Raw genomic sequence first — 25,808 nt, forward strand, 5'->3', positions numbered from 1 at the left:
TCAAATAAATAACTTTAATGAACAATATGCTCTGAGGACTACAGCTTTCAAAGATCTGCTTCAATATAACATTCACCATATTTAAACACAATAACGTGTGTGAGGAGTGCATGTATGCACATGTCTGTGGGTGCGCCTTTGTATGGATGTTGTTGTTGTTGCAATCTACATTGTATCTAAGTGAATCATTTAAAACAATAACTGTAGGGGTGTACGTGTGTGTGTGTTTGTGTGTGCGTGTGCCTGCATTCGTCTGTGGGTGTGCCTGTGTGCAGTTGTTGCAATCTACATTGTATCTAAGAGAAACATTTAAAACAATAACTGTGAGGGGTGTACAGTCACAGAAGTCTCAGTTGTGAGGACTTATCTTCAATTATTTTCTCCAATTTGCAGAGCTCTTCTTTTTTTTCTTTCCGCCTTCTGCGAAGGGTATTGGACTTGATTATCAGTTCAGCCATTTTGGACCCAGCCTTTCCCTCAGCCTGCTCGGCCAACTTGTCCGCGTCCTTTTCCAGTGAGTGACAAACACGGCGAAGTACCTCTTCCTGTCTTCTGAGGTCCAGAAGCTCCTCCCCCACTGCCTTCCTCCTCAGAGCATGGGCAGCACTCTCTCTCTTTTTCTTTTCACTGTCAAGGTACAGTCTGTACTGGGATCTAGCTGATGAGGCAGAGGCAAGGAGCTCCTTTGTGAGGGGCACTTTCAAAACACCACCACAACTGTTGATCCTGTCACAAACTAGTCTCAGTGATTCCAGTGTGCGGTCATGGAGATTGCATGTCTCCACCTCTTTGTTCACTGAAAATCCTCTTTCCACAGTGGCTTGGCCATGGGAAAGAAGGAGGAGACTCTGGCAAAACTGCAGCAAGTCAGGGTAAGGCCTGCTGAGGGTTGTGTAGAAGAACACATCAAGGCGGTCCTTCAGTGGCTTGAAAGCCAGGAAACGTTCATCCCGTCCTTCCACAGAGGTCAACGATTCGAACTGTTGAATGATAACATCACCTACAATATTGACAAAAACATAATCATTAATGACATTTAAGTACATTTCAAAGTAGAACACCCTTAGAACATGGCCTTCATTTGAATGACCTTCCCTGTCCCTAGACATACTGTATTTTTTCTTACCAGCTGGAATGCCACCTGTCAATCTCTTTCCCTGAAGGAATGTCTGCACTACACTCTTCATTTGCTTGATGCACCACTCCGGTTCTTGGTGGATTTGTGTGGGATCAAGGCATGCAATGTGCCTAACCATTGGAACCTTTAGGGGGGATTTGTCTTGCAATTTCATGACAACCTTAACAAGGCACTGCAAACATTCTTTCCTGAAGGTTAGCAGAGAGAGCTCCCCTATCTTGCCTCCTGGTTTGCTCTGAAGGGCCTAACAAATAGAGAACATTAATGTTCATACAAGGATATTTATTTGTCACATATATAGAGATACTTGTGTAAAACCTGTGGGGAAAAGATGTTGGTTGTCTGCTCTCTGGGTGTGTGTGTGTGTGTGTGTGTGTGTGTGTGTGTGTGTGTGTGTGTGTGTGTGTGTGTGTGTGTGTGTGTGTGTGTGTGTGTGTGTGTGTGTGTGTGTGTGTGTGTGTGTGTGTGTGTGTGTGTGGGTGTGGGTGTGGGTGTGTTTGTGTGTGTGGGTGGGTGGGTGGGGGAGTGATGGGATATGTGAGTATAGTTCAGGATGAGTTCAGGATGCATAAACATTCACTGCTATGATTGGAAATTAAACTATGACAAGTTACACATTTAAAACAATCCTAACAATTTAACCAGAGTGAGAAAGAGGTTTGGTATATCCTCATGGCTGTGGTTCAGTTTAAGCCTCAATGCCAAAGGCCTGGTGGTGAAGACCACTGAAGTTTGAAAGATAACCATTAACAACCACACAATTACGATAGCTATATTGCTTACCACAGAGGTGGTTAAATAATGCCCAATGTTACTCATTCATTTTCTACCCTAATAGTTCGAAGTAACTATTTATTTGTGCCGACAGCACATTTCATGTATGACATTGAAAGTATCTGCAGTAATTACCTTGATGGCAGATTCAGCACCCAGGCCGATGTCCACATTTTTCAGAGCCACCCAGTTCTTCTCCTCAGACACCTGGATTGTGATAAGTTGCAGTGGGCTTCGGTCCTGTATAAGTTCCCTTTTAACAAATCGCCGCAGTAAAGCCTTAAAAGAACAACAAAAACTGTTAGCAATCAAGTCACACCTGTCAACTGATACAGTTTAATCACATTCAAATAAAGACAGTTACTCTACAGGAATTACATTTCTTACCATCAGGAGTTCTTTCAGATCTTTAGCAAAAAAGGGCAGCACAGGCTCGTCGGTCTGATATTTGGTCAGGAAGGGGTTGAAGCTTCGTGCAACTGACAAGAAGAACTGGAGCTTTGGAATTATCAAATTATCATCCCGTGCTGCCAAAATGATATCATATGACGCCGTGTTTGGGTTTGTCACCTTTTTCTTCTGAACAGCATCAACATATGTTAAAAGCACAGGCCAAATGTCGACAGCTCTCTCAGCCACAGGGACATTTTCCACCCATCTGTGGCCACAGAAAGATCGGGGAAAGGTAGAAGATCCTGTGGTGGCGGTGTAATCTTCTCTACGGGCAGGAACATTGTGGAAGATGTAGTGCATAGCTCGCAACAGTTTGTCTACCTGCCATGTTGCGAATCCTGCCTTCATGGCATTGTGGAGGGTGTGCAAGCCACAACTGCCAACACTGATGAGTTGTGCATCCCCATGAAGCTCTGAATGTTCGTTCTGAAGGAGCTTCAGCAGCTTGAAGTTGACATTTGGGCCATCCATACTGACAGACAGCAGGTGTCTCAAGTTGAGTTGTGCAACACATTCCTGTGAATTGTCACAAAAAACAAAGTTTATTGAAAATTTTAATCTGTCCTGTGGTTTTTGGTTATTCATAAAATAGACAATAGATAGACAGTAAATACAGTGCCAGTAAGTATAAGTCAAACGTGTTTCCCCCTTTGTAGTACCAGTATGCATCTTTCAGAAATATTAACCAAATCCTTCATCAAAATGTGACCCTGCAAGGCGAAACCAGTCGCTTTGGTAAAATGTACAAAACGAAGTTATTGTTCTCATATGAACGGCCATAAACTAAGCTTTCCAACGATATGTATATTGAGGCTATTGCTAGAACAATCGTTAAGATAACTGTATCCAAAGTGGCATGGTTCTCCTGTCATGATAATGCTAGAAGAGGAGAAAATCACCTTTTTAAGCGGCGTTGACAAATGGTATGACTGCTAATGTGTTGCATCTTCACCGGGCTTAACAGTCAAAACGTATGTTTTTCCGTGATTTGTCCACGATATGAAATGATATGTAGACTGTATACTGTCAAATTATGCGAAAACATGAAATTCAACATTTTAACCCGGATGTTTGTTTACCGTGGATTTTCTCAAAATAGCATTGAGCGCAAAGCGACTGATATCGCCTTGCAGGGTCACAAAACACACCCGACACACACGTCGTGTAGGCTAAAGCTTAGGCTAACTATGACATAAACATTTTCAAATGGGCATATAACGACAATAAGAAAGAACAAACAAGAAAATATCAACTCACTTTAATGCTTTGCAGCAAGTCTTCAGCCCTTGCATGTCCAAGAAACTGTGACCCAAAATATGAAGACGTCACGCGGTCATCTCTCCAGAACCGAACGTGAATATCCATTTGCTTCTTCTTGGCGGACTGGTTCAGAGACTCGTCAAACATGACAACATATGGCCCAGAAGCATTGATGCTATTTATAAGAAGCTTCTTAAAATGTGGAGCAATGCCAAATCCAAGGATATACGATGTCTTATCTTTGCCACAAACAAAACTTTTGGCTATGTCGGAGTCAGTGAACATGTTTTCGAACAATTCCCCAATGCCCTCATTCGAATTGAATGAATGATGGTTAGCTGCTGTGTTCAGGCACCAGAGAACCTCAGCCCTGAGGGCTGATGTTTGTGGCGGTAACGTCTGCTGTTTGGCTATCGCAGCCGTGGTGGTGCTGGTGGCACTGGTTTGCTGCCGAGGTGGTGCGACTGTTGCTGATAAGTTGGCATGATCTGCCGCGATCTGTGTGGTGCTGCTGCTAGCATCGCAAAACAACGAAATCGGCAGCTGTCCCCCCCTCACCCGAAGCCGCTGCTGGTGTATAGCCGATCCACTGTGGGACTTGATAGCAGTAATGCCGTTCCAGGTAACATTTATAGTTTTTTTGCAGACACTGCAAAATGCTTCACGGTCATTTCCTATGACGGGTTTAAGCCAGTCTTTATATAAGGGGTCATCAACCCATAATTGCGAAAACTTGCACTTCCCCATTTCACACTAAATTTGCTCGAATTTGCTAACATCAGAAAAAGTAGATTGCAACTGTGGCAAAAGGCGGCTCTGCTAACGTCAATTGTTGGAAAAAGGCGGAAAATGTTGTAAGCGTCGCTGATAGGCTATGAAGTCCACACAGGTTACCTCTACGTCATTGCTATCAACTACGCCTCACTCAGGTCCTGTTAGCACCGTATATATTTTTAAACTACGTAGGCTAGATGAAATTCAAACATGCAGACACAAATCATAAGCAAACAATGGAAACTCATTATATATTGAGGCAGAGTTTTAAAAAAATTACTACCAAGTCAAATTGCGTTTGTTACCTTTTACTACCTTTCAAGGGCCTTAATTTGGGTAGATTCTTTTTACTACCTTTTACTACCGCGCGGACACCCTGTATACACACATTGTACATTTTTGTTAAAGAAAACAACCACCCTGCCAGATTAATTATTTTTCCAAATCACACAAAACACTGATTGACATAAATCAAAGACAAATCAGCTAAAATAACTTCTCAGGAAACCACAATTAACATAAAAATCCTTAACATATTTAAAACAAAATTTGAACAAAAACGAGGTATTAGCTTTGTATAAAAATCAATCATTGAAAATGTCTGGTGTCCATCTTTGGTTGTGAATTTCTTCTTCTTGGTCAAAGGCTACATTTCAATATGACAGCCAACAGAAATGTAAATGCGTTCGTCTTGCTGATTTCATTGGTTGATTTCCCAGTCAACCACAGCCTCTGGAACAAAAGCAGTTCTAAGGTAAAAATGAAAGTTAATTATGTCAGCGGAACTGCGGAGGAATTATCATTTTGGATCAGTGCGTCCACACCTCATTGGCCCACAGGTGATTGTGGCGGAGCCAGGAACGAGCGGAGAAAACGTCCAGAGTGAAAACCTGATCCTGAGACGAGTTAACGGCCGTGTAGTGAATGACCAGCTTGGGCAGCGTCCTGCACGCTGCGGAGAGGAGGCGGCTTCCTGCGGAGAGGTACTCGCTCTCACAGTTCTGAGTCCTGGAGGAGGAGGAGGAGGAGGAGGAAGCAGCGTCAGGTACGTACAGATCACATTACATGTCACTTGTAGACACTTTTATCCAAAGCGACTTACATACTTCCATACTGTGGGCAATCCCCACAGGAGCACTTTGGGGTGAAGTGTCTCAGGGACACAACGACATGCTGACTGCAGCGGGGTTTGAACCTGTGCTCCCCTGATCCAAACACCAACGCTCTATCCACTGCGCCACACGCCTCCACATGATGCAACCAGCGACCTCACACACAAACACACTCATTAACTGTTCTTATCTTAAGGCCTGTGTCCACATGACTATTAACATTTGATTGGATGGATGGACGGATATTTTATTTATCGCAAGTTAGGAAATTGTTTTGTCCCCAGCAGCATTTTGACAGTCAACCAGGGGTCGGCAACCTTTTTCATATGAAGTGCCATTTTAAAAATAAATTGTTATCAGCGTGCCAACGATCGAGAATTATCAACGGTGGGGGGGGGGTTGAGGAGCTTGACGCTCGTCAACTATCAGCCTCGCTGCGGGGACGCAGTGTGTGGACCTGTCAGCGCAACTTACATGATGCCGAATTTAACAAACACATTTAAACAATTGGTTTAAACGGCATAATAATAAGGACGATCGTCCGTTCTGTGATTTTCCAGAGCACACATGTTATGATATTAGGGTCATGCAGAGTGAGATGAGGTCGCTGTCCCTTTAAGAGAGAGAGAAAGAGGGGTATGGCTTGTGCATGTGTGTTTGTGGATGGTAGAGCGACAGTGAGGGAACGTGTGTATGTTTCTGGAAGTGAAACGAGGCAGCAGAAAAACAGAGGTCTGTGATGTATTTTGTGAAACAGAAGAACAGCTAAATAAATGCAACGGCCTCCCAAGAAGAGCTCGCCTCTCTCCAGTCATTTAAGCTAAAGTAGGTTATTGAACCTGAAGCTTGTTGCTTCTGCCCTCCTCGACTACGGTCTGGGAGCCGACAGGAAAGTTCAACACACAGATGGCCAGTCCGCCCCTTTGTAGCTTGTTATTTCGATGAGAGATGAGCAGATCGCCACTGGGCTTTCAACTAAATACACAGCCACGCAAAAACTGCGGCATTTGTACAGCTCCTTATGGGTACTGCAATTAGTGAAGTGCTTTCCTCCGTGGTGAAACGATCAGCACTGCACCACGGAGGAAAGCGGCAGAAAGTCACCTGGAGTTAAAGAGAGCGGGGCTGCGTTACGTGCATGGCTTCCTTCTGCAGGTAACGGGGAGACGCGCTCTGGCGGCGGTCTCGTTCAGGATCCGAAAATACAATTTAAATATTTTTGCACACTTATTCCACTTATTCCTAGTGTGCCACTGGTTACGGTGCCGCGTGCGTGCCAGGGGTTGCCGACCCCTGATCTACAAGAATTACATCATTTAAAAAGAATGGAATAAAATGCGATAAATATTACAAAATGCAGCAACAGCTGGCCGATCTGCTCTATCAAACTGGCTTTTCCGTCTGAGAGACACGGCCGAAAACAAGCTTCACCTCCATTTTCTAAAGTGACTTCAACAGCGTGTTTCTGAAAACCATGAGCGCTCAGAAAAGAAGACGCTGGGAGGAGGCGGTGGGTTGCAACGGTATTGGCTCTGTTCTTACTGGTGAAGATGCTGGCGCTCAGAGGAAGTTCTTTGTGCATTTCTTTTGCAATCTGTCTATGCTTTTAATGGTTTTTAAAAAGTACTTTTTGTTGAAATGTGCTATTTAAATAAACCCTTCTCGTCTTACCTTTTGAGGGTGATACTGAGACAGGAAGTGGAGGTCTCTGATAGGTGCAAGATGTCCGTAGCCTTGACCGTGACGAACATCTCCAAGCAGAGAGCCAGCTCCACCTCCCCCAGAGAGCAGGGCACCATCAGGGCCATGAAGCCCGTGGACACCTCCGGGTAGTAGCCCGAAGTCAGGGAGTCTGAAGAATAAACACAGGGATGCAACGGTGAATACAAAAGTTTGAATGTAAAAGTAATTAACTCGGCTAATCATTTCCACATTAGAGATAATAATAATAAAGCTTTATTTATATAGCACTTTTCATTCAACACATGCAGCTCACAAGTTAAAAATAAACAACAAGAAATTCCCCTCAGATTATTTGTTGAGAACTTTACGGGTACATGCAGCAAAATATAAAATTGTATCAGGTTAATAGACACAAGGAGGTCAAATGAATGATAATACAAATAAATAAATAATGGTTTCTCTCCGACAGGTAACACACGACAACTGAATCGACACAACAATATAAAATATACTGTCGGTTTTCCGCCTTGTTGACTGCTATCCTCATACAACATATAAAGACGATATTTATCTGTTATTTTATTTATAATGAAGAGGTCTTTCTTAACCTGGCCCTGAAGGGGGATAAAATAACAAACAATTATAAATAACTACAAAAAACATTGGTATGAGTATCGAAAAAATCTGCCGAATTGTTACTATCAACATCGCTAGAATCAGAGCATCCTGAATCCATAATAATATTTAAACAGAGCAGCCAATAAACCGGAGGGCAGGACTCACGACTGAAGGCTCTCCGCGCGCGGGGCCAGAGGTTCTGCTTTCCCAGTTTGTTCAGGAGCGTTTGCAGCAGAAGAGGATCCACGGACAGTTTCTTAGTGAGCATGAATTCCGCGGTGTCTGAAGCTACGGGGAGAATCTGTCGGTCCACGCACACTTGCAGGTGAGAGTTAAACAGAGGATCATACTTGGTGATGCCGACCATGTCTGAGGAAAAACAAAAAATATAAAAGAATATAATCTTAATTAGGGCTGCAGCCAGAAACACATGGGGATACATCCTTTAGCTTTGCATCAAATCTAACTGCTGCACTTACCTTAGATCAGAGGTCGCGCTAACTGAATATTTCCCGATTTTTTTTTAACAATGACGGAAAAATCTGAAAGCAGTGTTATGCCGTGTTATGCATGCCCGCCAAAAAGGAAATGATACCGTTTCCAAACCAAACTTTGCCGTACAGATCATTGAAATGTCTGCAAGTTTTACGCTGTGCGTGCTCCCGCGAGGTGCAGTGGGCATGCATAACACGGCGCTAACAGTTCACGAGCGCCCCCCCCCCCCGTTGACAGTTCACGAACGTGCTCTCTCTCTACCCCCCCCCCCCTCGTCAGAGTTGTGTAAGGGCCGACGGGTAATGGTGCATTTTGACGGAAATGTAACGATCCTGTCCGTCAAAATGGCGGGCAGCGAAAAAGTCTAGCGCAACCTCTGCCTTAGATACTTTAAAGTCTGCTCAATATATTGTTATATACATATCCTATAGAGAGGCGAAGTCCCTCCCTTTTCGGGGGACCTCCATGGGACCTTATTTCGGTAAAATTATGTATTGAAGTCAATGGGGAGAGAAAGATTATCTTTCGATCCCGTTTGAATTGTGCCACGAATTACACGTATGATGTTTGTCAATTTAAAAACAGAATTTTGCAAGTCAAAAAAATAAAAATGTGTCCTAAAACTGTGAAGTAACACTTTTTTTGTGTGAAACGCTCAATGAACTACATCTCCCGTCTCGCACCACACACCATGACGGCCGTCACGTTGGTACATTTCACTTCTTTCTTTCAGAATGAAGCGAAAAGTATTAAAAGAGGTGAAAATCACTAAGTCTGGGCATGTTGAGAGCTGTACATACACACAAGGGGAGTTAGTCGGTTCCGTAAGAGCCAGGATGCGGGACCGAGATTCTGGGATTTGTAGTCTTTCTAGTTGCGTATTTTTCATAGTGTTATATTTCAACAGTTTTACGACAAACTGTGACTTTTTTTTTTTTTTTTTTTTTTTTTTTAAAAATGGAAATTCTTTTTTAAGATTGACAAACATCAGATGTGTAATTCGTGGCACAATTCAAACAGGATCGAAAGATACGTTTTCTCTCCCCATTGACTTCAATACATAATTTTTCCTAAATAAGGTCCCATGGGTGGACCATCTGTTCATTTCAAAGGTCATAGGACTTGCAAATAATTATAATAGCTATACATTTTTGCTGCCAGCCTGTTTGTCTTTAAATTTATAAAAGGCAAATTAGAATTCAATATTTGAAACACAGGCTAAATTAAGTTAGGAGCAGAAACAATATAACTTTGAAACAACAGAATAAACACAAAGTAAACATATTCGTATCTTACAGGAAACAATTATTATCAGAATTCCTCTAATGTAAATATAGAGACTGACTGTATACCGAGGATGACTGAACATGTGTTTGGGATAGATACATATATTTCTCCCTTGCTGCGTTGTGAACTAAGAATCAGTGTTGAAATCAGCAGGAGAGCTAGCTAACGTTAGCCGTTAGCAACCACTGAGCGGTGGTTCCTGTTAGCTCTGTTATGTTGCTCTCACCGTTTGGCTCTTTGAGTCCAGGCAGATTACAGAGGACCTCCAGCGTGTCTCTGTGAGAGGTTTCCCCGGCCAGACGCATCAACACACGACTTCTACTCTCCAGATCGGCAGGGTCACACGGCCACAACGACGAACACAGGAACCATTTGTTTTCTGAATTCAAAGACGCAGAAGAAATTAATTAAAAAGACTAAATTCTTAACATTTTAAAAACATATTTCTAAGGCTAAAAGCACACAAAATAACAATATACAGTAGGGTTAAAGTGTAGAGCTGTAGTATGCATCTTTTCTTGGCGTAATGTTATATCAGGCTAAGCTACATCCAACTAATTAAATACCTGAACTTTTGAAATAACATTCATCTGGCTGCAACTAACAAATCATTTATCCAATATATCATATTCCAATCACTTCTATATAGACTCTTATTGCACTATTTTTCTTTTTGTATTTACTTGCACTATCTTTTCGGTTTTTATTGTGTTGCACTGTTGGAGGAACCTGTGACCTAAAATGTTCATCGTCATAACTACACTGTAGCTATGTACGTATGACTAATAAAAGCCTTGGACCTTGAACTCAAATTCAGAGTCAAAATAATGTTCAAAAAGGTTTTTATTTTTGCATAGAACAGAATCCATCTCCAAAAAAACCTTTGTGCATGACACTGACTGCTGTTGAGTAGAAACAACGGTTACATTTTGATGCATTATGGGGGGAGCTGGAGCAATCATAGAAAACCTATTAACTCTGGGGTCAGTTACCTCGCAGTGTGTTCAGCGCTCCCTCCACGCTGCCACTCAGGAGGAGCAGCTCAGCCGCCACGGTAACCAGGGAGCAGCGCGAGGCTCCATTCTCGTTCCCGAAAAAACCCTTCAGTTTGGAGTAGTCCACTTTGGAAGAGGACAGCACATCCACCACCCTCCGACCCTACATGAAACCACACAGACATGGCGATACCAAATGGCATTTACAGACAATGGTGCATCTTGAATTATACAAAAATAACAACAATACTATGTTGTGTGATTAGAAAGGTAATCCTGTTTTTGTCAATCGGCAGTATTACTTTAATATCAAACCATAAAGATTGTACTATGATAACAATAAAAAGCTGATTTAATTTATTCAAATGTTTGTTTTGGTGTAGTTTATCGAGCGGTGCAGTGATGATGTATTTTGGTAGGCCAAGGCCCGGACCACTTATTAACACCACTTTGAGATTTTTGAAGCGTACTGTATATGCAAGCCAGAGATGGACTTGTGTCAGCGTGATGACGTTTAGTAGTTTTATTCACTACGATCAGCCGTTTTTATGACACTAGAAGCTTCGGACATTGACGAGTGGAGTATTTACTGAACGTGTAAATCTGTTCAGCTTGTGTTGACCGCAGACCTTATTTCAGGCTTCCAACCACAAACACATACAAAAAAACAATGATTTTGAGACGAGGGAACCGAAAGGGGTGGGATGCTAAGTATTTTCGGGGTTTTAGGACTTATTACTGCAGCACTATATTTAGATCATAGCTAGCTCCATAAGTAAAGACATTCCCTGTAACATGAAGACCGATTTACAGACGCACACATAGGAGATAGGAGGGGGAAACAAACTGTTTATTTACCTTTGACCATTGTTGAGTTTTGTGGTATCTCAACATGAGCGAGACCCCAATTCTGCCCAAAGAATTCCCGACCAGGTCATCTCCCCCCTTACACACTAAAAATCACATAATCAGGATTACTATACAGAAGCATGTTGGGAAACAAATGCATTCAAAGTAAAAGTTTTTACCCGACTCAGCGAAGGTAGCAAAGGGCAGCGAATGCTTGTCTTTGCTCTCAGAGAGCAGCGCGGTGGCGATGCATCCGCTGATTCGCCCCAACTCGTAGGGATGTCTGGACACCTGACAAATGGAGCGGAAAACATTCCCCATCCTCCTCCAGTCCTCCAGCTTGGCACACAGCTGACAGACAGAACAAAACAAGACAAAGGCAGACCTGAATACTAAACCATTTCCTCCTCGGAGAAATTGACAAAAGTAATATCGTGAAGAGAAGCACTGACCTCTATTTCCACAATGGAGTCGTCCACATTCAGGCACTCTGGGAAGGGTGCACTCGGGGGTACCCTTTGTAAATAAGTATAAAGAGGACAAGATGACGGCAAGTCTACAAATGAGAATGGACTCCTTTATCAAAAGGATGCCTAGCTAGTTGAAAAGGGTTGTTTTAACTTAATTGAGTTTCAAAAGAAGACATTATGGAAAACGTCGCTGTGAAAAGTGATCCTGCTCTGCTGAAGATGTCACTCCTCGTGTAAAATGCTTTTATTTATTTGTATTTACTTTACTATTATTAATTTTATATTATTTCCTTATGTTAAACTTGTAACTGTTTGACTTTATTTCATATTCTGTTTCACCATATTATTATTTGTCATTTGAATGGAAAAGTCCTATGTCAGGATATGTCTTGATTTGTAAAAATGAAAATAAACAGTTCAAAAAATATATATATAAGTATAAAGAGTAATTAAGTGACTTATTTGTCAAGAATCAATCAATAAAGAATGGAGAATGGATGATAATTGATTATTCTAGTGCGATACATGTTGAGCTTCCACTTACTTGTGGTTACCAGGCACTGAAACAAGTGAGTTTGGATTGACCGTCTGCTGGAACTCAGGAGTGTTTTTACCGCTGTCGAAGCTGTTGAAATGCAGCACCAAGCCGGCACTGGCCATCTGTCAATCAACAAATATGCACAATTACATCTTCATAGAAAATTTTAAAAAATGGATTTCAGTGCCTTACAGTGAGGTTAGGTGCGTGTGAGCTGAAATACCTTGTTTGTGAGCTGCCTGAGTTCAGGTACAACACCTGTGACACTCTTTTCTTTCACAATGTTGAAGAGGGCCAACAGGAACTCAGAGCCAGGCTAGAAAGAAAACACCCCTAGTTTTTATCAATAATTGGGATTTAACACTTTCAACACAAGGCAATTCAAAGTGCTTTACAAAAATGAAAAACATTAAGAGCATTAAGAAATAGTGCAGCAGAAACAAATGCTAAAATGGCATTTAAAAGAAGCTAAAAGAATACACTTAATAATAACAAGCTAACGTAGAATAACACAGACTAAAAAAAGTGACAGTGCAGTTTAAGATATGAATAGGTTAAATAAAGCGACAGCCAGAAGAAAAATCATCGGCCTGGATTTTAAAATAGTGAGAGTTGCAGCGGACCTGCAGGTGTCTGGGATTATATTATATATTCCAGATATTCTGAACATAATAACAGAAAGCAGGCTGTCGCAGAATACGTGAGAGTTCAGGGTGGTACCATTGAGTTCTTCTCTATATTAAAACAGAACATGCCCTGCCCTCTGGTGGATTACATGCCACACTGCAGGGTGACATTATTGTTAATAACATGGATGAAAACCACACTGACCACGATCTTGTGAGCCAGGCTGACGTTGAGAACCGAGAAGACCTCTGACAGCATGCCGGCTTTGAGCAGAGCCCAGAGGAGGGTGAGGAGCACGGGCTTGGAGAAATACATTCCTGGTGGGTTGTTCCGGAAGTATCCTGTATACACAGCTCCTAGAGACAGAAACACATGGTTTATATATTCAATATTTCCCAATGAGAAGAAGGATTATGATGTTGACGGCTAAACGCTTTGCCATCTTATGAGGCTGCACAGAACGCTTCTAGTCAAGAAAATCGTTCAACTTCTTATAAAAGGGCACTGGTGATGTCACTGTTGAAAGTAGAGGAGCTTGTTTTAGCAGTTTCTGTCTATCGTGGGCTTTATAGGGGTGAGAATCACCAGGCTCCCCACGACACGATACTATCACGATACTTAAGCCACGATACGATAGCAATTCTACAATGTGCTAAGTATTGCAATAAGATATATTGCGCATATATATTGATATATATGTTTAATAATAGGGATGCTTTGATCGCCAATTTTGGGGTCGATCGCCGGAATCAGTATCGGCCGATACCGATCCGATCGAGTGGGCGGGGCCAATGGGGATCTTCCATTTAAAGTGTTGTTTAAAACTCAGTTAATGGGGCTCATTCACTGGAGCTTCCACAAACAACAACCAACATAATTATTACATTCAAATAAAGTACATTATTCCAGATTACATTAACCTTGGATAATAAAATAAAATAGCTACGTGTGATATTCTAACCTGAAGTGTGTGTTTTGTTCGCTCACCGCTGCATGTGATCATGCAGAGCTGTGTGTCGACTCATCAGCGGCAGCTGATCTCTCTCTCCCGTCAGATTAGACTACACTCGAGTTTATGTCCATATCGATCAGATCCAGCTAGTTCTAGCTAATGATAGGACTACCTGCTTATTAAAAGACATCTAAACAATAAGTGTCGCTATGCAACCGGGTGAGGCCACAAAGTATAGCGCAGCATTATGTATTTGTTTACATGCCCACCGGAACCCCGAGGCATTAGCAACAGATCAACGCACAATCAACCCATACAGCACATCTCTTTCTCCACATTAAGTGTTACACATTAGAATTGACTACTCTTGTCTGTCACATACTCTTCTTGTCTGTCACATAAGTGGCGCAACTGAAGCGGTATTGCGCTAAAAGGGAAATTATTTTGACCGAAGAGATTTAGATTTGCTTGCTAACGGGAACACTGACGTCACCATTGTGTGTGCTTCGCGGATGCACTCGGCAGCTCGGGTCTGCTCAGTCAGCTTCTGGATGAGGAGGCATTCTTTCGACCAACTTACAGTAGATAACATTACAAACATTTTTAACAGGGGCCATAATAGTGTAAATAATGTTTGTTTTGGCACTTACAACTGAATGTAATGTTTTCTACTTTTTTACATCTGTTGAAGGCATTTGCCTTCAACAGATGGAAAGTGTCTTGACCAACAACTTAATATTTCTTATAGCTATGCAGGGCATGCAAGCGAGCAAACAAACAAGTGAAATGAAGAATAAAATTGAAATTGTACAATATAATATTGTGGTGGTTCATCTTATAATTCAGTCTAGAGAATGCTCCAGACAGCATCTAAGACCTGCAAAAATCTAAATGTTCTTGGGGGAGGCCCCCCAAACCCTTCGTGCGTCATTTCGTCCGCGCGCATTTGTCAGGGCAATCTCTATTGGGCTCAGGGCCATCTGTAAATTAGCTTAGATGGCCCACTCCCAAAATCCTTAATGTCATGCACTGCTAACTCTTAGTGTGTGCTTCGCTCCGCTCACCGGTCCGTCACAGCAGGTGGAGCTGCAGGATTTCTGCTTCGCACACGTTGCATACCGCTATTTTATTGTCATTTTCGGACACCTTAAAATACTGCCAGACTGGTGAAGCCATTTTGGCGAGCTTGTTTTGCCGCGCACAGAGAGAAGTGCCATGTATTCTACGTCATGCGATCGGCTCTCACGATCTTCATTTTTAGAGAGATCGATCGGCAGAGAGTGAGTATCGGCCGATCGATCGGAGCATCCCTAATTAATAATAATAAATGTTATTTGCAAAGCACCTTTCATTGCCACAATTAATCCCAAAGTGCTACAAGGGGCGTAATAGAAAAAAGAAACACGTTTAATCGAAGGCTTTTAAAAAATTTTTTAAATAAAAAGGTTTTTAGGCCTTTCTTAAAGATTACACGATATATTGGGTTCCAGTGTCTTTAACATGTGACAAAAATAATTCGTTCTCCACAACGCTGTAGGTCTTTGCACATGAAGTAGGTGATGATTGAGTTATTTTCTTAGCTCACTCAGAATTTGAGGGTATCTTTGCCAAGCTAATTTGCGATATGAATAGTTTATATAATAAAATATCGATACTTGGCTTCAGTGTATCGACACTATATAACCACGCAAAGTATCGCGATACTATTCTGTATTGATTATTTCCCCCACCCCTAGAGCTTTACATGTCAGAAGGACTCTTTCATAACAAAGACACTGAATGTTGCTGCTGTTGTGAAGTGTTATACTTTAGTAGCCGTGTGGATCATCCTCTTTGCTCTACAGCTGTCAGATTTAGTGCTAAAAAGCTTTGCATTTTGTATGAGAGCAAGCATCTATCTCATGATGAAACTCATAATACATAGGCAAAATGTAGGAGAGGTAAGGCAGAGTCCTGCATCGGGTCGGGTACCCGACAGGGTGACCCGCAATAAAAGTGATTCGCGGGTGGTACCTTGTCAAACACTTTTTTCCGGGTTCGGTTCTGGGTAAAACAAAGATGATGCGGGTCGTTTTGCGGGTGTTGCATAATAAATATATTAAAATAATAATAATTTAATTTAATTTAATGTTTAAATCCTCAGACCTCTCCCCCGCATAATCATTCATAACCTTTGCACCGCATCAATCTGCTGCTGAGCACGTCACATTCGAAATGGCTGAGGTGAATCTCTCTAGCGGAGAATACAGCATTTTCAATAACACTTCCTCAAGAGCGAAATCCAACGTCTGGGAGGCTTTTGGTGACACCCTAGATGGAGAAAAGAACCAACATCTCACGCTTTTTGAGCCAAATATGCAACTGCGTGTGTTAATAATTGCACGTTTTCACTGCTCATAGGATATGCGGGTTCGGGTCGGTTTGCGGATCTTGTGCCGACGGGTTTGCGGAACTAATTGGCAATATGTGCGGGTGGCGGGTTCGGTATTGCACGTCGCGGGTGCGGGTCTTGAAAATCAGACCCGTGCAGGACTATGAGGTAAGGACATTCAAACAGAGTGACTTGCTTCGAAGTGAATACCGCAAAAACTGCCAATTGGGGTCTAGGTTAGTAGATAGTTTGAAAACTCACCTGCTTTCTGAAGGCACATTGGGTTTTTGGCGAAACGCGTCACAGTTTCAATGCACAACTAAAAAGGGGAAACAAGGGCAGGGATTCAATACTTCTGAAATCAAGTGTAGAAAAAAATACAGCTATGGCTCAGCAGAGGGTGATGTTGCCTCTGTGATCAACACCTAGAGTTTTAACATTTAGCACATAGTCTGTTGTCTTTGTGCATGTCAATGATCTTCAAAGCCTAGTTAACGCCTGCCTTAAATACCTCGATTGGACTTCTGTAACATAGAAATATAACGAAAAGAACTGCAGCAGCACAGGCAGTATGAGAAAAATGAAGACCTTCTTGAATATTAAAGCATGTAAACGTGTCCCAGTAGACACAAAATACAAATATGAGCCTGAAAATAAGCATTCAAGGCCCCCTTGAATTACTCTTACACTTTCCAGTATGTTGCTTTTACCCATCAGCTCCTTTTACCCACCTCATGACTTTCTGCTTAATAGTTGTTTTTTCCATTTCTATTGCATCAGCCATTTAACTGACTCATCATCTACTTTAGTTGATGACAGGAAAGAAAACACTACAGACTTGTACAATCTTCCAGTGTGTTCACAGTTTATCATGATGCTGGGAAGCTGAGAGGATATTATTTTCACTTAGGGCGTACCTTCTCGTCGCCCGCCCTAGGCACATGTTGGAAGTGACAGACCTTGAATCGACAGAACAGCGAATCACTGAAGTACTGTCTGCAGTACTGAGGGTTTAGAGAAAGAGACCAGTCACATATTAACTCAATTACAATTAAAGCTGCGCCAGGGCACTTTACAGGTCTTGATTAAACATCATTAACAAACCAAGCATAATACATCTCCCGTCACAAGGCAATTATTCAACTCATACTTAACGCTACATAATTCATTCCAAATCAGCTGGAAACCATCTTGTGCTACTTTATAATTGAGAAATGTGGCAAAAAAGAAATCTTTAAATCACATCATAAAGAACAGATGTTATACCAGACGTGTGTAATGTATGCAGCCAGATTGTGTCCCCCTGCTATCCCTAGCATTAAGTTAGAGATCCTAAAAACAGCGCAGTTCTTTTTTTTTTAATTTGTACTATTAACATAATTTTTTAACTGAAAATTAAATCACCACCTGGGATTAACGTGTCTAAACAAACTACCCCGCCAACGGAGCCCCCCTGAAATTCAAGGTGTCTAATTTATTTTCTTATTAAATCACCAAATTGCAACTAATCTATCTGCTGTCACTTTTCACATTGAACATGTGCTCATTTATTAAATAAACTAAACACTTTCATTGTAAGTTGTGAGTTTAGTGTTTTTGACCCTAAGAAACACTGATGCATCAATCAATAACAATAATCCTCTCTCTGCTCCATAGGATTTAAATATATATCCCGCCCCCCTCGCACTCAGGCAGCACCCCCTCAACGCAGTAAACCTTGGGGAAACACTGTTGTTTGTGAAGCATAGATTTTTTGGTCAGTTTCTTGGGAATAACACCCATGGTTATTTACCCATGACAATTCCCTGTGTTTTGTCTTTATATTTCTGTTGTAACGGCCCGTCTACACTACAGGCATCAACAAATGCTTTCAACGCTTCACCCATTCACTTGAATGGGGTGACGTAGAAGATTTTTAATCTTCGCCGAACTGCATTGTGGGGAGCATGGCATGGCTTTGCAATCATCACGAGCATCTATCGGCATCAAAAGTTGAACAATGTTCAACTTTTGAGGCTCGATGCTTGGCATCAGCCAATGAAATCCTGTTTATGCAAATCCCGCCAGTGCAAGCGCAGCCAATCAAACCGCGTGCAAGCTGGGAGAGCCAGACCGCAGTTCATTTCCTCATATTCCAAACGAGATATTACGGTAGCAAATCACCCGGTTCTTTACGACCGGAACTATTTACCGGGATACAAACCGGAGGAACCAGGCATGGAGGGAGGTGGCAGAGACAGTGGGTGAAACTGATCGTTTTTTCGCCTGTTTGGAGAGTTTATATCCAGTTTACTTCGTTTTAACATTGCTATTGCTTTGTATGTCGGGGGCGGGAGATTCATGTGATTGGTTGCTCGCAAAAAATCGCCAAGCTTCAGACACGCCCAGCTTCAAGATTTTTTCATGCCTGTAGTGTAGACGGGCCGTAAGTGTCTTGTCTTTTCTTTCATATGTTATTGTGTGCTTTATTACATGTACAGCACTTGGGCTCGACCAAAATTCGTTTTTAAATGTGCTTTATAAATAAAACTTGATTTGATGCTTAGGCCAATAATCATGTGTATAAATGAGGCCTTACTGAGGGAAGATAGTGACCGTTTTTCACGTGATGGAGCACTTACAGACTTAGATTTGTGGCACCTGAACTCTGTCTTGTTGGGTGGGTTTTTGACCAAGGGCCCTGTGAAGAGGAGAGTCAAACACAGCAGCTTTCACTCTGAATCAGCAACACTGGACTGCAGGCCAATGACAAAATGAGGAGTTATCAGTGCAAGCAAGATACACGTTGTCATTCTCTCCTCACCAATTCTTGCAGTCATGAGTGGAGGGAAGTTGTTTTGCAGGGACTTCACCGTCTGGATGGGCTGGCTCCTATTGCAAGACATAGTGACTGTACAAAACAATACAAAATAAAAAGGTGGGCTGAATATGTTGTGTGAGAATGTGTGCAAACCGCTACCTCTCCAAAACTCTGTTTACAAGGTTGTTGTTGTTGTTGTTGTTGTTGTTGTTGTTGGCATCAGGGAGACTCTGTTCGGAAACACAGAAACAGATAGGACGCTTTTAATAGCCAAATCAATTATAACAGTTTCTTAAAAAAGCTGCCCCAGCATAACGCGATGGGGAGACGGGTAAAACATGTTTATTTCATGGAGAAAATCAGAGAAAACACTTTTCCTTTCACATATGAGTTTGCTCTAATGTTCTTTTTTTAAATTTGGATTGTACTACCAACAATAACCACCACCATAAATCTTCCCTGGTTGGTTAAATACATTACGACGTATTTTTGTGTAACAATCTTCCTGAAGAATTTGTTCTCAATTATGCAAATGATATATTTAATATGTGATACATTTCAGTAACACATTTCTTGTTTTTAGTTTGTTGCTGATGATGAATGATGAAGTCAAAGCTTTTCTTTTGAGGGCATTATGGATATAGCTGTTTGTACAACTCCATAAATATGAACATACCATTCCCTAAATATGCAATTAATGCTGAATTATGGTGAATTTTGGAGATATGTACGGATTGAAATAGACAAAAGAGTAGAAAAATAAACACCTAAATATGTCATTTAGATGTTTTTCATTCAGATGCTTTGAAAAAAAGACAAGCAATGGAAGCAGAGCTCTCAAAATTGATCCTGGAACAGGATATTAAAACATCCTGTGAAGTCCCATGTGAATTTAGATACTTCTATATTGAAAATGTGCCCGACACTTTTTGTTATTTATTATTTGTAAATAATGATGGGTCTGCTCCTCTTTTCATTCTGGACTTTTACCTGAGGGAAGGCACAGAGAGCAATTATGCAGGAGAGAAACCCTGTTAATGTTTATGTAGCAATGCCTGATACATTGCAATAAAGTGGTGAACGACAGTGTTTACTTACCACTATAGAACACTACATTAGACAGTACCTTGTTTTCAGTCGAAGGCAATGTGCTGCTTTGCGTGGGGGGCGTGTTTCTGCTACGCTGAGGTCTCCATGTCCTGCTCTCTTGTTCTGTAAAACACAAAAAAAAAACACAACCATAGGATCTGTTTAATACAATTCTACAACCAAAAACTAATTCTTTTTCTTAACATAAGGTTACTCTTTTTTGTTATTTGTATTATCGCATAAGTCCCTGAGCAGAATTCAGAATGAGAAGTATATATATAAAATGTGTATTTTGCTGTGGTAATTGTTTTAAATGTCGTGTTTTGGTTTCAAATGATGGATTATTGCTCTGCATTTTCTGACTGGCGTACTGGTCTTACCTGTGGCATCAGTACTGCCATCGTAGATATCAACTGAGCTCGATCTGAAACATAAAATACATTTTTTATTGAATTTGCAATGAGCAATGCAACTCAGTAAGGATATGCTTTTAAACAAGAGACCTTACTTTTCTTTAAACTCCAGTGATGGTCCATCTATCCTGGGCATCAGTGTTTTCACCACGCCAACAGGTCTGTGTTTAGGGGCCTCTGTGACCCGGGTGGGGCCCAGCTGCAGCGCTCTCTCCTGGGGCAGCTTTTCGAACAGCTCGAAGTCGTCCTGGATAATATCGACAATTAGGATGTCCTGTTCGTAAGCTGTGATATCGTCCAGAACGCTCGGCTGAGTATCCTCTTCCACACTTTTATCCCCATCACTGCCTGCTACTTCAGATGGACTAGATCCTTCTTCTCCAATAGGACTTGGCTGTCCTTCATCACTGAGAGGCCCGTCATCGTCTTCATCACAGCTGCGAGAAGAGCAGGGTTCTGTCAGAGCTCCTGAGGCAATGCTCGCCTTTCTCTTAGCCTCGGAAGGAACTTGATCTGATTTGTTGTTACCCTGTTCCACATCATCTTCATTGTCGGTTTGATCCCGGCTTTCCTCTTCATTACCATCCTCCACCTCTTCATTATTGTATGGCGAAGACTCCACTTCCTTTGGAGTAGTTTTAGAGACTCCTTCCAAGTCTTCCCTATTATGTTCAAGATCATCCTTTGAGTTGTCATTATTGCAATTGACAATTTCTGGCATGTGACATTCAGGTAACACTTGATTGAGTGAGTCCATGTGTTGGTCCTCCTTTGCGTCACCTGGGCAGTCTTGGCTTTGGGGGGGCAAAAGGCTTTGTCGTGATTTTCCTTGGGGGGAATTGATAGGAGAGAGAATCTGTGTAAACATGAACGCATTCGAATCCGTTTCGTGTGTGAGGAGTTCTTCGTCACTCTCTTGCTCGACTTGAGGAAGGAGGAGGGAAGATTGACAGGAATCAAAGAAGTCTGAGTTATGTGAAGGAGCAGAGGGTGAAGTCCATGATTTTATTTGGGTTTCTTCACAGGTGAACAATTCTTTATATCCAGCTTTGACCATACTTTTGATTGAGGACATCCAAGCAGAATAAGCTGATTCAACACCTTCGACTTTGTTCAGTAGGAACGATGAAAGTGGGAGCGAGGAGGTTGTGGCTGGAAGGCTGCTCGGACCACTGTGTGAGAACAGAGATGACACGGGAGATAAAGTATTGGCAGTGTCACAGTCACTCAGGCAAAGAGCTGATGGGGAAGGGGTCAATGTGGAGCTGTCCGGTTCAGGTCTATCAACTGGCGAAGATGCGGCTAAGACTATGTCAGTTTGAGTCTCTATTCCTCTCTGACTTGGGTTGGAAAATGTAGCCTTATCCAAGGAGAGACTGGGTTCTTCGGCTTCCATAAGGTGAAATGCAAACTCCGTAGATAAGGATGACATATTGTCATGTGTTTGCCTATTCTTCTCCTTTAAAATGCTTTCTCCATTCCCTTCTCGCTTGTCTTCCTTTTGAATGGAAACATGATGCGCCGGTATTGAGGAGGCCTCTGAATGTGGGAGTTCATCATTGGTCCATTTGCTGGATGGACCTGGCTCAATTGGATCGGATGGAGCGTTGCTGTTATTTTGAGCCGATAGATCAATAGGCTCTGCTTGACAGTCTGTGGCATGTGGTTTTGGGATCAAGCGACTGGTAGGGAAGGGCCAGGACATAAAAGTGCGTGCACAAGAATATTGTATGTTCCTGATATAGGGCCTCGCTCTCTGGCAGGTAAATGAGTCTAGTTCCTCCGTTTCAACCTCGTTGGTCTCACTGAACACTTCTGATGACATTTCTACTGCATCCGAGTTGGTGGGGTTGTCTTTCTCATCACAAGGTCTATTGTGGACATTGTTTTCTTTCTCAGCGGAGCCAGAACAGCTGCTGTCACAAACTGCACGCTTTACACAGGGCCGACTTTCAACAGACATCTCTTTGTCTACAGAGTCTGTTTCCGCTTGGTCTTCGCAAGTGACATTTTCGAAATCCGGAGTAGATGGCAACGTCCCATCTTTAACACCATGCCCTAGCTTCAGCCTTTTGTCCCTGTGGATTTCCTCTCCTACTAGGTTGGATCGAGAGCTAGGATCCTCTTCAACATCTCTAACATGACTGCGAGTCTTGAACTGCCCGTTTTCTGTGCGTTCACGTAGTGAGGAAAAAGAAAGACTTTTACTCTTCAGGGAACGAAATCTCTTGTGACTGGATACTTTCTTCGCATTTGTGCGATGGCTCTGGTGTTCAGTAGGACTCAAAGCACGACCGACAGACTGAACTTCTTTAGCCGAAATACTTTCCTTGATTTCTTGCTTGTTATGCCCTAAACACCCAGGCTCAAATGAAAATCCAGCTCTCATTTCTCGCTTTTTAGCAACGTCACAAAGCATCACCTTCGGGTACTGGTCTATCCGTATGATAATCTTCTTAGAGGTGGCCGTGGCTTTTTTATTGTTCTCAACCTTAACCGTAGGATGCTCTGGCCCACAGCTACTCCTTTTTTGCCAGTGCTCACCCAAAGTCGTATGATGACGGGACATGTATTCGCAGTCATCACAGAGGCTGCCAACTGAGGATTTGGCAGCCTTTCCCAAAGACCCATCTGAACCAGCAAGTCCGGCAGGGCTTGGGAGCGTAATTTCATCATCATCTGTAAAAAAAAAAAAAACTTGTTAAATTATGCAATGCATCAGTCAACATCTGGAATTATTAAGCACTAAGAAAATCCCCTCTCTCACAATTTAAGTGGGTTTTTTTTTTGTTCCACAGATTTAAACTAGGTCTGAGTGATCTAAATATCATTTTATTTTCTAACAAATACGTCAATTTTGATATTGTAGAGTTGCCCATTGACGGTGAATCAAAATGAGTACTGTAACACAGCTTTTCAAAACACAACATTTAAGATATTCGGATATTAAATATCTAAGAAGATTTCTAGTATGATATGACGATTACGATAACATATCCAAATATATTGCTTAGCCCTTTTATAAACCTACCAATGTTAGCATCATCGGATCATTTGAGCCATTGCCTGCGAGACAGTAGGTGAAACAAAAAGCTTAGGGGAGCTTTACTTTGTTTACTATCTTTTTTAACCCTTCTGTCGTGTTTCTGGTTGTTTCTGGTCACATCTGACCACTTTGCTACTTTCAATCTTAAAAATTGTGTTTTACATTTAATTGCAAGGCACTTTAGTTACACCTGACGTAAATTCACAAGCTACCCTGCAGTATACAACGTCATTCAAACCAGCTGCACCTTTACCAGCTTTGTTAAAACACATTAATAATGCATCAATAATTATAATCAAAACACATAATATATATTATTCTGAAATGGAAAATGTGCATAATGAGTACTTTTACTTTTGGGACTTTAAGTATATTTTTATGCTAGTACTTTTGAGTAACATTTTGATAACAGGACTTGTAACAAACTGAGTATTCCTACACTTTGGTACTTCTACTTAAGTACTTCTCCCACCTCTGGCTAAAACAGACCACCGTGAACACAACAGTAAGGGGGGGAGAAAGAAGCAAGACAGGAGGGTTAAAAATCAGTATAAAAATATGGGTTGATTACCTCAATTTTTTATGTTTTAATATTAGACGTCACTTATCTAATGACAGAAAACACTTATAGGCTAGGCAAGTAGCTCATTTTTAGAGATTTATTTTTTGAAGTAGGTAAAGCTGTTTAATACATTTAGTGGAGTCGAAGAATAAAGTAGCAATACATGGAAATACCTAAGAAAAGTACCTTAAAATTGTACTTAAGTTACTTCCCATCTCTGTACGATGGGATTCACATTAGTCGCCTTTAGCTTAGCATAAAACACGTTCTAAAAAACGCATGCAATTAGCACATTAGCTAACAGCCTTTTCCTGCCAAAACAACCCCAATTAACACACATTTACTAGATCTCAATGCCAGTTTCTGTGCACGCTTAGTGATGGTCAAACAACTCTCTCAAAGTGGCCCTTACTTGACAGTTCCGCGGTAATGGAGGACCGTGTTCCTGTCTGTGCAGCAGCCGGATCTGGATCACACAAGGCGGACTTGGCCTTCTCTTTACACCTGCTGTCCCTGGCTCTTCTACCAACGCGAGTTTTCCCATTAACACCACCTTGTGTAGAGTTGCACCTTCCAGATTTTACTACACCTGACTTTTTACTCTTTGTAGCCTCGTTATTCAATTCCTTTTTGACCGACATTTTGCTTTTTTTGCCTACACTTGTCTTCTTACTCTTTGTAGCGTGGCTAATCAAGTCCTTTCTGCAAGACATGTCCTTTTTGGTTTGACCACCTTTTTCCTGTCTGCAGCCGTGCAAACGCACCAAGTAAACTTCAATCTGAGGTCGCAAAGCTGTTTAAAAGTGTGCACCCCGAGCTTGCTCTTGCTCCTGGTGTTTGGTTTACTCTTTTGAAACTTGCCTCTGGTGCACGGTACCTCTTGATCAATAACGTTCACGCTACCATCCGCTTTGGATCTCCATTTTGACTTTTGCGTTCCTACGCACGGCTCCTCCGGTTCTCCTTCGATCGTTTCAGTCACGATTGCGGGGTTTGTTAAAGACGATGGCACGGATGCATTGTTGTTTTGGAAAGAGTTACTGTCTTTAGGTTCAGGAACAAGTTTGTTTTCCTCTGGTTTCTCAGATGCAAAATTATTCTTTAAGTTTCGTCGACGCCGCGGCCCCACCGTCAGACTGAAGTTTGTCAACGAGGTTCGGTTAAGTTTTTTCCTGCTAGAAGAGGGTGACATGCTTATAAATAAAAAAAAACGACTTATCAAAGGGAGATAAATGATATATCTAGACCTGGTTACTTTGAAGGGTGCGGCGAGTAAACATGCGTGACAACGTCAAACATGCTCCCGTTCATAGCGTCCATTTTCTGTGATGCACACCCAAATTAATTGACCATATACCGCTCATTCTGCGCGTGCGCAAGATTGCTCATGGGAAACGTGAAAAATTGAAGTTACAAGAACATGACATATATTATAGAAGCCATACAAGTGGAAAATGTTCAGAGTTTGTAATTTCATGAATTATTTTAGGTATTGTAGGTTG

The 25,808-nt window shown here is 41.8% G+C and overlaps 2 protein-coding genes across 4 annotated transcripts; both read right to left on the reverse strand.

Annotated features, from left to right (window-relative positions):
- LOC307021160 (uncharacterized protein) lies at positions 1-4,410 on the reverse strand. Its single transcript, XM_079653006.1, has 5 exons — positions 3,623-4,410; positions 2,300-2,881; positions 2,048-2,191; positions 1,127-1,382; positions 1-1,000 (listed from the first exon to the last, which is right to left on the reverse strand). The coding sequence occupies exons 1-5, from the start codon at positions 4,370-4,372 to the stop codon at positions 339-341; spliced, it is 2,394 nt and encodes a 797-aa protein (XP_079509132.1). The 5' UTR covers positions 4,373-4,410; the 3' UTR covers positions 1-338.
- A 374-nt stretch (positions 4,411-4,784) lies between these two features.
- On the reverse strand, positions 4,785-25,643 carry topaz1 (testis and ovary specific TOPAZ 1). 3 transcript variants are annotated; one of them, XM_079654691.1, is made up of 20 exons: positions 25,168-25,643; positions 20,794-23,377; positions 20,666-20,709; positions 20,323-20,408; positions 19,356-19,426; positions 19,200-19,267; positions 19,018-19,076; positions 17,314-17,400; positions 16,658-16,715; positions 13,278-13,429; positions 12,670-12,762; positions 12,453-12,568; positions 11,891-11,954; positions 11,618-11,789; positions 11,448-11,542; positions 10,587-10,752; positions 9,821-9,973; positions 7,978-8,181; positions 7,183-7,363; positions 4,785-5,407 (listed from the first exon to the last, which is right to left on the reverse strand). In XM_079654691.1, exons 1-20 carry the CDS (start codon positions 25,496-25,498, stop codon positions 5,209-5,211), a joined length of 4,983 nt encoding a protein of 1,660 aa, XP_079510817.1. In that variant the 5' UTR covers positions 25,499-25,643; the 3' UTR covers positions 4,785-5,208. The 3 variants fall into 3 exon arrangements, with proteins under 3 accessions (XP_079510817.1, XP_079510818.1, XP_079510819.1); XM_079654692.1 differs by having other exon boundaries at positions 24,719-25,305; XM_079654693.1 differs by lacking the exon at positions 17,314-17,400.
- Positions 25,644-25,808: the final 165 nt, after the last annotated feature.

Source organism: Notothenia rossii (genome assembly GCF_949606895.1).
Source record: "Notothenia rossii genome assembly, chromosome: 10".
Taxonomy (NCBI): domain Eukaryota; kingdom Metazoa; phylum Chordata; class Actinopteri; order Perciformes; family Nototheniidae; genus Notothenia; species Notothenia rossii.

Excerpts from the sequence above, each read along its gene's own strand:
- topaz1 (XM_079654691.1), bottom strand. The coding sequence starts at position 25,498 with ATGTCACCCTCTTCTAGCAGGAAAAAACTTAACCGAACCTCGTTGACA. Across the intron at positions 12,763-13,277 it reads GCCTGGCTCACAAGATCGTG|CCTGGCTCTGAGTTCCTGTT; the intron begins GTCAGTGTGGTT and ends TTTTCTTTCTAG. Across the intron at positions 10,753-11,447 it reads AAACTCAACAATGGTCAAAG|GGTCGGAGGGTGGTGGATGT; the intron begins GTAAATAAACAG and ends GGTTTCATGTAG.
- LOC307021160 (XM_079653006.1), bottom strand. The coding sequence starts at position 4,372 with ATGGGGAAGTGCAAGTTTTCGCAATTATGGGTTGATGACCCCTTATAT. Across the intron at positions 2,882-3,622 it reads ACTTGCTGCAAAGCATTAAA|GAATGTGTTGCACAACTCAA; the intron begins GTGAGTTGATAT and ends GACAATTCACAG. Across the intron at positions 1,383-2,047 it reads GTGCTGAATCTGCCATCAAG|GCCCTTCAGAGCAAACCAGG; the intron begins GTAATTACTGCA and ends TCTATTTGTTAG.